General features: G+C 37.2%; 2 protein-coding genes across 2 annotated transcripts in view; one reads left to right on the top strand and one right to left on the bottom strand.

Moving 5' to 3' along the window:
• Nucleotides 1-1,507: 1,507 nt before the first annotated feature.
• LOC103988013 (leucine-rich repeat protein 2) lies at nucleotides 1,508-4,043 on the top strand. The gene is made up of 7 exons (XM_009406501.3): nucleotides 1,508-1,859; nucleotides 1,934-2,066; nucleotides 2,152-2,223; nucleotides 2,317-2,460; nucleotides 2,577-2,648; nucleotides 2,740-2,811; nucleotides 3,763-4,043. Exons 1-7 carry the CDS (start codon nucleotides 1,547-1,549, stop codon nucleotides 3,830-3,832), a joined length of 876 nt encoding a protein of 291 aa, XP_009404776.2. The 5' UTR covers nucleotides 1,508-1,546; the 3' UTR covers nucleotides 3,833-4,043.
• A 771-nt stretch (nucleotides 4,044-4,814) lies between these two features.
• LOC135614985 (casein kinase II subunit alpha-2-like) overlaps nucleotides 4,815-13,160 on the bottom strand; it is an 8,664-nt gene continuing 318 nt past the window's right edge. The window contains exons 2-10 of the mRNA XM_065112906.1: nucleotides 11,410-11,539; nucleotides 10,127-10,321; nucleotides 9,392-9,549; nucleotides 8,658-8,748; nucleotides 8,468-8,533; nucleotides 6,232-6,314; nucleotides 6,040-6,103; nucleotides 5,837-5,905; nucleotides 4,815-5,125 (exon numbers count right to left, since the gene is read on the bottom strand). Of these exons, the coding sequence (XP_064968978.1) occupies nucleotides 5,066-5,125; nucleotides 5,837-5,905; nucleotides 6,040-6,103; nucleotides 6,232-6,314; nucleotides 8,468-8,533; nucleotides 8,658-8,748; nucleotides 9,392-9,549; nucleotides 10,127-10,321; nucleotides 11,410-11,539 (916 nt within the window). The 3' untranslated portion in view covers nucleotides 4,815-5,065. The remainder of the gene's footprint in view (nucleotides 5,126-5,836; nucleotides 5,906-6,039; nucleotides 6,104-6,231; nucleotides 6,315-8,467; nucleotides 8,534-8,657; nucleotides 8,749-9,391; nucleotides 9,550-10,126; nucleotides 10,322-11,409; nucleotides 11,540-13,160) is intronic.

Raw genomic sequence — 13,160 nt, forward strand, 5'->3', positions numbered from 1 at the left:
GCAGCCATTAATCAATAGATATAATGGGGTATATTACATATTATTCTAGTAGTTAGATTCTTTTAACAATTTAGTCTCTAAATTTTAAAAAAATATTAATATCTCTATAGTTATTAAAGAAAAATATTTAATCTCATTTATTCTCATGTACATCATTGATTTTATTTATGAAAAATATAATACTCATACAATTTACCGATTTTATCAATGAAAAAAATGATCATTTTAGGTATTATCGATTTTACTAATAATAGCACCACCTCGAGTTGTGCTATTTCTCCTTAGTAATAATCCTCTTTATCCTTCCTAGTTTTCCATCCCTTACTTCTCAACCAAGCCATCGGTATCTGGACCTCAATGCTATCGATCCTTGGTCACTCCTACGACCTCCCTCTCCTATCAGTTGGACAACATTAGGAGGGGGCTAGCGGCGATTAGTGGATTGGATTGGATTGGACCACCCTTACTAGGCCTTCACCGATGACATCCACATCTACGATGTGGTGTATTGAGTTTGGCGTCCGTGGGGGCCCCATGCTCGGCTCGTAGTGCTCCTCCTTCACACTCATCAGGATCAAAGGATCGCTGAATGGTATTCATGGTCGGTAGGTACGAAAAGAGAAAAGAATACGTTGTTATCCACGCTAGCCTACGATATGGCGACCAATGCATGGGTCCACCTGCCTAACATGGCATGGGAGCCCGACGAGTGTTGCATGTTCATGCACGACATGTTCCATGTTCTTGATGGCTTCTCCATAATGATACGAGAATAGATCTCGCGAACAATGGAGGCCTTTAACATAGTTGCTTGGAGGTGGGGCACCAGCACACGTGCATGATCGATGATGACAAGAGTATGTGTGTGTGCATATGAGGGAGTAGATGGAAGTGTTGCAGGAGGAGGGCGAGGGCGACAGGGCATAGCGCCTACCGACAGGACCTACTTGGTGACATGAAGGTGTTGTTATTATAGATAACAAAACTAATAATAATTGAAACAATCATTTTATCATTCTTAATATCGATAATTCAATATGTGTTATATCTTCTATTACTAAAATTGATTATGCTTAAAGAAATATGGATAAGTGGCTTACTTTCATGACTATACGGAGGTCATCATAAAATTCTTAAATTTAGAATTCAAGATGCACAGAGGACCTAACTATAGGGTAATTTTTAATTAATCCGATATAATGCTTTATATTTCATGTTAGAATAAGGACAAAATGTTACAAGCTTAGAAATATTATATTCACTATGAGCCAGTAATTAAAATTTTATATTTGGTAGATAGAATTAATGGTTCGTCGAATTAGTCAAACATTTTTCAGGAAGAGAAGAAGGATTCTTTGACCGAGTCAACGCGTGGAACGGTGCAACTTCGCTGCTTTTCCATGCCATGACAGAACGTGACGCATGCATGAGTGCCCTCAGTCTCACGACTTGACTCCACCTCGCTGCGGCCAATGGATGCGCCTCTCCACGCGCAGATCACCACCACCACCGCCGCCTCGAGTGGCTCGTCGCGCTGAAGACCGGGATGGGTGATTGCACCACCCGACCGACCCTCACACACGCAAAACCAAACCCCACGCCCACGACGATGGCGTGCCTTTCTCTCCCTTCCTTCCGTGCGCCTTCCTTTTTGACCGCTGACTTCCGACACCCTTTCTCCCTCCCTCCCCCTTCATTGATGGATGGTGTCTCCCCCTTGAAACTTCCATTACAGAGTCCTCTCCCCTCTCCCCTCCTCGTTCTCCCCCATTATCCTCGAATGGCTTCTCTTCCGGTGCTGCTTCCCTGCCTCCTCCTGCTCCTCGCCGCTTCTCCGGCCTTGTCCACCAACCCCGAAGGTGAGCTCTCTTTCCTCCCTCGCTGCTCTTCGAAGAAGAAAGGTGAGTTCTTTTCTGATTTGGGTTGGGAACAGGGGAAGCGTTGCACGCATGGAGGACGCGGCTGACGGATCCCACCAACGTGCTGCAGAGCTGGGATCCCACCCTCGTCAACCCCTGCACCTGGTTCCATGTCACCTGCGACTCCCAGAACCGTGTTATCCGCCTGTAATTTCTTCTTCCCGTCCCCTTCCTCTCTCAAATCACCCACCTTTACCCTGTTCCCTTACCAAAGACCGAACTTTCGTTGCAGGGACCTGGGGAACTCCAACATTTCCGGCTCTATTGGCCCCGAGCTTGGCGGCCTCGAGCGCCTCCAGTACCTGTAAGTCCCTCCCAGGCTTTCTTCTTTCGTCTCTGTCCTCTGTCACCATAAAGATGGGATCTTGATTCACGGATGGTGTTGCCTGGGTTGCAGGGAGCTCTACCGGAACAACTTCCAAGGCAAGATCCCGGCGGAGCTGGGCAACTTGAAGAGCCTCATCAGCATGGACTTATACGGGAACCAGCTGCAGGGAGAGATCCCCAAGTCCTTCGCCAAGTTGAAGTCACTTAGATTCTTGTGAGCACATTTGCTTCTTCATTGCTCATGCACAAACATTGCTTCTTCTTCGTCGTCGAAATTACAGTATCAATTAGCTATTTCTGATCACCTTTTGGTTGCAATCATCTCTGCAGGCGGCTAAACAACAACAGGCTTTCCGGATCCATTCCCAGAGAGCTTGTCTTCCTCTCAAATCTCAAAGTCCTGTAAGGAACAATGGCTTGACATCCAAATTCATGTGTTTCTTTCACGTTTCTAAGATCTAACACTGAAGAATCTCTTCTAAATTTGTTGCAGGGACCTCTCAAACAATGATCTTTGTGGAACCATTCCGATCGATGGGCCATTCGCCAACTTCCCCCTTCAGAGGTAATGACATTGTTTCTGAGATCTCCCAGCATATGCTAAAGAAGAACACAAATGATCCATTTATTAGTTCAATGCGGACATTGGAATCAAACTGCAATTAAAATACTAATAATTGGGGTTCCATAACCCACAACCACTGATTGGAAAATGAGGAAGAATTGAATTGGTTTGTGGGAAAGCCTATTCAACATGAACTGTCAGGTGAATAGGATTCTCATCATGTGAAATTTTGGTGTCCAATTTCTGCTCTATGTATGCATCCAACAGGAATTAATCTTTAATTTGTGAACCAAACTTTTAGTTTTTGACACATACTGCCGTGCGATTATTAGATCGCTAGAAGATAAGAACAAGGCTTATGTAGCTGCTACATTAGACGGCTCTATAACATATAGGTAATTTGGTGGTTGATGTAGGACTGAGGGGATGACTGCAACAGCTAGTATAAGTTTATCGTTGTCTTATCATTCCTAAGTCATACAAACAACTGCACTTGAGGCATCCAATGGTTAAGTTCGTTAGAGATATGGTTAAGTCTCAACCGTTACATGGAGTCGATGCAAATGGAAAACCTGATTGCAGTATTTCCAAGAATAAGATAAATTCTTAGTTGATTATATTTTGCTGAATGGCTTGGTTCTTGGATCAATTATGGTAGCACATGTAGGTTCAAGAGGAGCAAAATCAACAGTAAATGTGTTAGAGCATATCGGAACATTTCCACGCTTAAATTCACGGATCACGGATGAATTATTGCACTCTATGTTCTTTTATCGCGGATGTTCTGCATTTTTTACTTTGAGCTCAAGTTTAAGCTGTTGAAATCATTGCTTGCATTTTCTAAAGCTGCACATCTTACGGGTTTTGTCTGTCGAGGTTATTTCCCGCATGAGATCTATTCGGGTTTTAGTCATCAAAATGTAATAACTTGCTGTTTACGTGGCATTTCAGCTTTGACAACAACAGCAGACTCAATGGACCTGAGCTGCAAGGCCTGGTCCCATACGATATCGGCTGTTGAATCCTACGTATCGACCGGTGTTGGTGCATACCGCCGTCGAGTGCTTCCAGATACTCGGAAAGATGGATATAGTACAAAGGTTAAGTTACAGAATCTTGGAATACCTATAATCTAATATGCTATGTTTAAAGTGTTATGTGGCAAAAGAATCTACATCAACAATGAACACACAAATTGGGATGAAGATGAGACTTGTATTGGTTTCCTAGCATTTTTCTGAGCTGTTGTTTTAACCTTATTGTCATGGCAGTCTTCACCCGTATATATATTTCAGCCCATATATATATATATTTGCAGTTGCAAATAGTATCGTCATTCCATTAGATCACTCTTAGCTCAACAGTGGTTCAGACTCAACGCATCAATGAGTATGATAGGTTTAGTTTGGGCATAAGCAGAAGTTAATAATGGTTGGAATAAGTTAATGTGAATTGAATCATGATGAATGATATATTAAATATGACGATAGACTCAAGTAGGAAGAAGAAATAATTGATGAATGAGATTAGAGGATAGGTGTGAAATTATCGGGTTAATTATAAATTATCTAATATAATTAATTATCTTTAATATTTTGACTTTTTTTAATGTTTTTTATAATTATATTAGAGATTTTTTTATATTTATAAAAACAAACTATTTGGTTAATTTTTTAATCATTATTTTATAATATATATCATTAAGGGCAATTTATCTCATTTATCGTTGAGAAATCGATGATATGAAAAAAAACATTTTATTTTATTTTTATAAATATATAAAAAAAATATACTATAATTTTTAAAAATACAAAAATAATCTATAATTGACTACATGTCTAACATCATACTAAGATTTGATTATGAAATGATCGTTGACTTTCAACAAACATACAACATGAAACAGATTCAACAATTTGTTTGCCGGACTTGAGCATCCACTGCCCGATTTAACCAAATTGGATTCATGCTTTCCGGTGCTCTAATAAATAGAATCCAGGAAATAAAAATGCAAGAACTAAGGATTTCCGAGTATACATCAAAATCAGGCATTATGACAATTTGAGTGCTACAGAAGGGGAAGATAAAGGCTCGATCGGCCAGTACTACAAGCACGATACATCGTCCAAGTGCTATTAATTGTGACGAAGATCAAAGGTACATCAAATCCATAACAGTATGGGGATGAGTTCATAGCAGCAACAGAACTGCCTGCACAGCCCTCACTTTCATAGCAGCAACAGAACTGCCTGTTTTATTGGGTCCTCATCCTGCTATTCTCTGCAGCCCTCACTTGATGGAAATATGGATGCGCCTGCAAAAGATAAACAAAGCAGCAATACAACATCCATAGAAAGCAAGCACAATCAGGCTTTTAGAGAAAGATAATAACATAGTTGTTCATAATAAGGTTTATTATCTTGGATGACAATCTCAAGCAGTACATAGACCAATATGGTAATGAATGTATCAGATGTACCATCCTATGTCGGTCAATACATGCCGGGCACTGGTCTTATGATCTTATCAATATTTAAAACATTGGTTCATAGGCCTGAGTTCCCCTCATGATAGATCCTTCATATGCATTTGGCTGTCTCTTCAGGAATTGTAGTAATGAAATTTCCTATTAGCAGTTTTGCAACCAATTTAATTCAGTCACAAGTTTTTGCAATCACTTTTCGGAGAATGATTCATAAAAATCCTTTAAACCCTTATCTACAGTCTTTAACTAAGTTGGTTTCACACTGTAAAATTCATAATCACACTTTGACAAATTAAATCCTCTTTCCAGGATTTCCTACAGTCTACTATGGCTGAAATTTTTTTTATTAACATAGTCTCTCCAAATATTCTTGGAAAAAAAAAAATTCAACTGAAAATATGCTGCCTGTAGATGTTACAATGTCAATCAACAAAATTGGGCATTACATGCAGGATTCTCAATCATAATCAGCAGCACAATAAGAGTTCATTTGGAATAAAAGCAATATCATCATAAGATATATGAGTTCAGAAATACTACCATTGCTTCTCGCGCTGTGAGCCTATCCTGGTGATCATATTGAAGGAGTTTATCAAGAAAATCTATTGCCTGCATGCAAATTTTCAGCCACAGTCACGATGGAGAACTATTGGGAATGATGATAACAAAAGAACGCAAAAGTAGATATCTAAAGGCCAAAGTATATTGCACATTAAAGCTACAAAAGAAGCACAAAATAAGACCTCTGGAGAAACAAGATGCTGATTGTCTGCATTGATAAATTTAGACCATGGTTTCCTGCTATGCCTGCAGCAAAAAAAGCAAGACTATGATATTGGGATAAAAAATGCAAGACTCCATCCCACTGGGAGTATAGTACGTCACATATAAACAACCACTATCTATCATGTCCACATGAAGAAACACAATCATACCTTCCAACAAGAGCATCAAGCTGTGGATCAAGCTCTAGACGGTACTTGTTAAGATATGCATTGAGTTCATCAGTACCAAGTACCTGAAAAATGAAAATAAGAATTGACTCCAAACCAACCCATATGGTTCTCCTGAAAAATACAAACTAATACACAATAAATCTTGATTACATTTCAACACGACCATCCATGTCTCTCAACTCTCAATTACCTAGTAATATTCTGTTCCTTCCATCTTGAAAACCCATGTCCCCTCAGTATCAATGCAGCCAGGTCTATAAAGGGTCAGCTCTAGTCTAGTTTGCATTCATATTAAATTCAGGTTATTTTGGTCTAAGGTTTAATATTATGGTCCAATACCAGTTTCAATACCTTATCGGACTGGTATAGTACCAAGATACAATCTTATATCATCCAATATGAGTAAAAAAAAAAACCAAATCATATGGACCAGTATCAACCCTTGGTGGGACCAGCATAAACCACTTGGTATCACAAAGCAGGGATGGGTGGGATCACATGTCGGAAATGGTTAAAGTCCCAGTTGAAATGGTTAGTTGAGTATACACAGAAATTTCAGCAACAAGTGGCTCAGTGGCTCCATCACCTGCACAATCACAAAGTGGGATGCGTCATCACATATTGGAATTAGTATACCTTAACCTTACACTCTTGGAAGGAGAAAGATGAGGACTCCTTGTTTAGAAAGTGAAACCAAAGAAGATCTACCAGATACCATGTTTCAAAACTGCTTTAGAAAGTGATGATACATTGGCAGGCCCATACCAAGATGCACATGGTAGTTAAATGTCAAAGTGGTTCTGGAAGGGGAGGATGAATGAAGAAGAAGAAGAAGAAGAAGAAGAAGAAGAGAAAAGGAAATATTTTATATAATAACATCCTTCTCAGGTTCAGTGGCTAAACAAAGAAAAGTACACCACAAATAGTTGCAGCTCTGGCATCACATACATTCTAATGGAGTTAATGAACAAAGCCTTATGAGATACCAGATTATAAAGACAGTAAGGTCACATTAGCAATTTGATCAATAATAAGATCATAAAATTTTTAAAAACCTTCTAATTATATCTTCTAATTATAATGCAACCACATTTCTGGAATGACACTTGATAAATAGGTCAATGAAACCACCACAAATGCTGATAGGATTGGGTCCTTTTGTATTAGCAACAACTCTACATGTGTTTGGTGTGATGAACCTGTTGAATCTATCGCTCACCTATTTTTTCAATGTTCTTATGCTAAACGGGTGTGGGATCTTATTCATTCCCATGATGCTATGGCAATCAAAACCTTGATTGCTACTTCTCTTTGGTACCTTTGGAAAGCATGAAATGATAAACTTTTTAATAACACACAAATACAGCCCTTCACCCTACTGTGTAGAGTTGTTGCTGCTGCTTATACTGTGTTGACAATTGCTATCCCTGAGGGAAATAAGAGGAAACAAGAAATTCTTGTCAAATGGATCCCTACACAAAAGGGCTGGATGGATCTTGGGACCACAAGGATTTAGGGGGAGTAGGATTTATTATCAAGGACACTAATGGATTACTTTTAATCTTTGGATGCAGGCAGCTTGTAAGAAGGAATAATATATACTGTGAGGCTTGGGCAATTAAGGAAGGCATTCAAGCAGCTTTGCGGGCTGGCATTCAAAGATTATTAATCGAGACATATTCTCTTACAATTGTCAATCTAATTTCCAACAAGATTGACCCCCCAAGGGGAGTTTTGAATATAATTAAGGATACATTTTTCTTATGTACTCAATTTTTGGAATGGAAGATTACCAATATCTATCAGGAGGGAAATCAACCAGCAAATTAGCTTGCAAATCATGAAAGAATGCAAGCTGACACTGTTATTTGGCAGGCTGAACTGCCTTCTGTCTTAGAGATGTTGGTTCGCAATGATGCGAACAGCAGTGGTTGTATCAGACTTGGTTAAGTTTTAATATATTTTTAATTTTCTTTGGTAAAAAAAAAAACCACCACAAACTGCATCAAGTACAATAGGCTAAAATAACAAGTTGTCATCTAGTACAAATTCACTTCTGATCAGAATCTGAATATTTATTTAATAAGTTTCGAAATTTGGAAAGAGAATCAACATACAAGTTCAATGAAATTTTCTGTTAAAAGCCAATGCAAATAAATTGCATTGAATAACCTTACATCCAAAGCAGAAAGAACAAAGTTTAACTGATATTTACCTTAGCAATTTTAACAAGCTGATCATGATTGTCATGACCATAGAAGAAAGGTTCCTTGCGAAATATCTGTAATCAAACAGCAGAGATGTGTAAACCATATACAGTTCTTAGTGTTGATTGCAGTGTGCCTTAATAGTGTTCAAAAGACTAAGCATTTCATTAGATAAATTTTCCAACAGAGATCACTTACCATTCCAGCAAACATGCAACCAAGACTCCACATGTCCAGTGAATAGTCATAATCTTGCAAGTCAACCAGGAGCTCAGGACCCTTGAAGTATCTGGATTCCAACAAACTCATTTAAGTACATTACTAGAGTTTAGTCTAAATCTAACAATTAGACATGTTTAGGAAACATCCATGATAAAGAATTCATCTTATATTTCATCATTTTGGTTGTACGAGGTCATACAGATTGACATTTAGAAAGAAAGGTTCCAGATAGTCATGGCTATCTAAATGTCCGGCTGGTTCCTAAGGCAACATCAACTCATAAATAGAGCAGTAATTCCAGATAGTCACGGCTATCTAAATGTCCAAAACATGATAAAGTTGGACTTCAGACTCATTACTGTTTAAGATGTTACAAGAATCTAAGAAGAAATAAAGGTTGCTGCTTTCTTAAAAACTCAAACATGAGGCACCAGTCAAGAATCTTCAGAAAGTTGAACAAGAAGAACAACTAAGACAAAAGATGCACTAACAATAACAATTAGATCTTTGAATATCAACATTCATTAATCTTCCTTCTTACTCAGTGCCATTTTTATTTCTATTTAATGCTAAAATGTCATAATTGGCCTTGTTCTGCATAAAAAATTAGCAAAGTAACTGACCTCAGAAAAAGGCAGTAAGTCATTTCTTATGTTTTCCCTTAATTGCCAGATAAAAGGATGATAAAAACTTTAGCATGTGATACCTACCTTGATGCTACACGAACATTGTACTCCTTGCCAGGATGATAAAACTCAGCAAGTCCCCAGTCTATTAGCCTGAGTTTCCGTAGTTCATGATCTATCATGACATTATGGGGCTTGACATCTCTATGCATGATTCCTTGAGAATGGCAGTAATCTAGTGCCTACAAGTGCCACAAAGCAGTATAAAGTTCACAAGGCATGTGAAGATAAATAAATCTCGAGAAATAGTCGAGCAACCCAGAAGTAGGACAATGATTGCATGTGTGTACAAGTTCAAAGTTATTTGCAGAATTGGTTACACCTTTGTACTCAACTATTCTACAGCTAAAATATATGCTGAGCAATGATGCCCACCAGCTGCATCAATAAATGGTCAGACTGAACGATTAAACAATATATCCAAGTTTACGTATACATCTTATAAGATTGATAGAAAAGTCCAAAAGCTGAAATATCACTACCAGATAAGGTGGAAGCCAATTCTTTTTGAACCATAAACAACAAGTGACAAACTAACATCATTCTCATGAATGAATCTATCAAGAAAATTACATTAGATCTCATGATCAAAGTTCTTCAATGTGATAGCTTACTTAGCCTAACAATGACTTGCAAAGGAAGATAGCTCCCAAACACTTGTTGGCTCTCTTATGGCTTTCATAATTTTTTAAACCTTAGGACAAACAAGCATATAAATAAGGCATGCAGAGTTGTTTTGAAAAGGGGCAAGAGAGAAACCTTGAGAAGCTCATAAATATAGTATCGTATGTCATAATCTGTCAATGTAGGGTACAAGACTTTGAAGTCTGTACTGTTAACATATTCAAATATCAAGCTAGGAGTTTTTGAATGCTGATCTCTGACAATATCAAAAAGCTTCACAATATTTGGGCCACCACAAATGTTCTGAAGTATTTTTATCTCCCTCTTAATCTGCAAAAAGATGTAAGAAAAACAGTTTAGAAAGAACAATGGAGATAAATCGGTTTAGCCACAAACTTTTATTCTCATGGTAGCATAACTGCAGCAACTGATAAAAGATGACAGTAAAACACAATTACTACTTAAAGAAAAGAATGGGAAGGAAGAACATTTTCATTTGAAGAGTATGTGAAAAAAGCATGGTGGCATTCTTAGCAAGAACAATCTTACTAAAGAAAGGGAAATAATCAATATTTATCTCCATTCATTCTGATCCAGAGAATATGACAAAGAATAACCTTACAAAATATTATATAATCAGATTGTTTCATGTGTGTGGATATTTGTCAACGAATACACTAGATATAAATACTGCATTTTACTAAGTTCTTCGGGAGCTAAAACCATCACCATGACTAGCAAGAATGAAAATAAGAGAAGGGCGAAAGAAAACAGATGAATAAATTGTGTTACTATCCACTAGATCTACAAATTTTTGGACAATAAGGACAGGGAAAACATGACTTATCTTTCATCATAATAAGAGACAAGGAGAACAATAGAAAAATGACAAGTGTAAAGTGGAAATTGGTTTCATAAAATCATGTAATATAGCTTCCTAAAAACATATTAAGCAAAGAAAAGGAAAATAAATATAAGACAGCTAAAATTCAAGAGAGCTTATTAATTTATGAGAACACCAATGAAACATTTTATTTACTTTGATCAGCAAGTCATGTCTTGTCACGTATTCTGCAAGACTCACATTATGGATGGTCAGACAGCAATCGTTCTCTGGAGTTTCGTTTCAGCTTATATATTTCATTGATATAAAAAGAAGAGAGTTATAAATGATACGAGTAGGTCCCATCCGACTTTCTCTTTGCCGAACTAAATTCCAGGTGACCATCAGACTAACTGTTCGTGTTATATAAGACATCAATGTGGTTACTTTTTCCATGAACAATAGAAAGTTATTAACAAACAATAGGATATATTTCTTTTTCCAGTAATTTTTTGTAAAGGACCTGTACATTAAAAGAACACTAAAGATAAAAAATGCAATAATAGCACATGAGAACCAACATATGAATCAATACCTTCTTTTTCTTCACAGGCTTTAGGATCTTGATGATGCATCGCTCATTATTGGTTACATTAATGCCTTCAAAGACCTCACTGTACTTCCCTCTTCCAACTTTCCTCACAACCTCATAATCATCCTGATTCCTGAAGAAAAAAGTATATTTTGAACTTTGTTTAGCGTAATTCATCTTCCAAGTGAATACAAAAAATTATTTCTTGTCATTATCATCATCGGTGATGATTCTGAAAATCTGAAGAAAACACCGCACAAGCAGCTAATGAAGCAAGTACCATATAACTAGTTGCTCTTTTTACAAGAATTCTTAATAGCTTAATACACATACAATGAAATGTGCAAAAATCCAAAAAAATAACCAAAAGGGAATCTAGGGCATGTCAATGGATCATTACTCCGGACAGAAAGGTTATTTATATGCAAATTAAGTAAAAAAGAAATACAGAATGGCCGGTTGTTAGTTGTGTATAAATTAATCATTGATACATATACAAGCTTCATAACTAACAAGTTATCAAATTCCTGTATATGCTGACATTTCAATTAAAAAACTAGTTTACGTATCAAATTAACATACTAAGTTTCAAGAACTATAAACTAGAGTAGATGGGATTAGTGTTTGATTAAATGAAGTATGAAGAAGCTAGAGAAAAGAAATGTAAACCATGCAGCTCACTCGAGAAGGAAGTATCTTCACTTCTCCAAATACTGCTGCTGAAGGATTTTGATCTTCTGTTATGGATAGTAACTTGACTTGGCAAAGTGAAATTCATACTGAAAATTTGACTTTGATCTTCTAAGGCTTGATCAATTACTAGAACCGTTGAATTTCTTAATTGACCTTACAAAAACCAATGATCCGTGGTTCTACACCATGCAGTCATTTGTCCCATGAGTCATGCCAAGATCAGAATAGATTTCATGAGTGGTTTAGCAGATGCTCTTTCCACAAATTCAAGCAGATCTTTGAGTCTTTGGACTAATAATAATGTATGTTCTATATTCCTTCCCCTCTATAAGAAGTTTACCAATTTTCTTGGACAAGAATGATTCCAGAAAACTGATATATAGATACTTATGCCTTTAACTTTTCCATTTATTTTTCTGTCAATATCTCCAATGCATAAAAGCAACAAATGCAAAATATTAAACATTTCACTTTTTTGGTTGGTTGTCACAATCTTCAGGCACCTTAGTACTCCTGCTTCAATCATAAGTTACCTGAAAAGCAGTTTGCAACAATGGTACTGGTAATGATCAGGTTTTGAAACCATCGTTTAGCATCCACAATGTCCAAGTCGTGTATGATTATTCAATTTAAACTTTTAGATCTAGCAAAACAAAAGAAATCTGAAACGAACATCTCTGTTATGTTATTTTCTATTCTCTCTATCACGTGCCCCAGGAAAACTAGTGCTTTTAGCGTTCAATTCGTTCTTCTTCCTAAACCTGTTACATTTCCTATCATCCACCTTTTTTCTCCCGAGGTCAAGTTTTTCTTTCCCCATACAAAAACCCTTCCTTCAATCGATGCTCATGTATTTCCCCCTCTCTCACGTAATAAAAAATAAAAAAGAATACCGACATTAAATAGGCAAATCAAAGTGGACAATCATCAATCCACACGCAAGACACACGTTAGAAGCAAATCTACATGCATCGGGTAGCTCGGCTGCCCAGATCGGTGCCAGATCAAGAAAGAGAACACCGCAAAGAGGGGAAATATAAATTAGGGCTAAATCCACGGCT

This window comes from Musa acuminata, chromosome BXJ2-6, assembly GCF_036884655.1.
Source record: "Musa acuminata AAA Group cultivar baxijiao chromosome BXJ2-6, Cavendish_Baxijiao_AAA, whole genome shotgun sequence".
NCBI lineage: Eukaryota > Viridiplantae > Streptophyta > Magnoliopsida > Zingiberales > Musaceae > Musa > Musa acuminata.

Bases quoted from the DNA above. Each gene is read 5' to 3' on its own strand.
- LOC103988013 (XM_009406501.3), top strand. From the start codon at position 1,547: ATGGGTGATTGCACCACCCGACCGACCCTCACACACGCAAAACCAAAC. The intron at 2,224-2,316 runs GTAAGTCCCTCC...CCTGGGTTGCAG, and splicing joins CTCGAGCGCCTCCAGTACCT to GGAGCTCTACCGGAACAACT. The intron at 2,649-2,739 runs GTAAGGAACAAT...AATTTGTTGCAG, and splicing joins CTCTCAAATCTCAAAGTCCT to GGACCTCTCAAACAATGATC.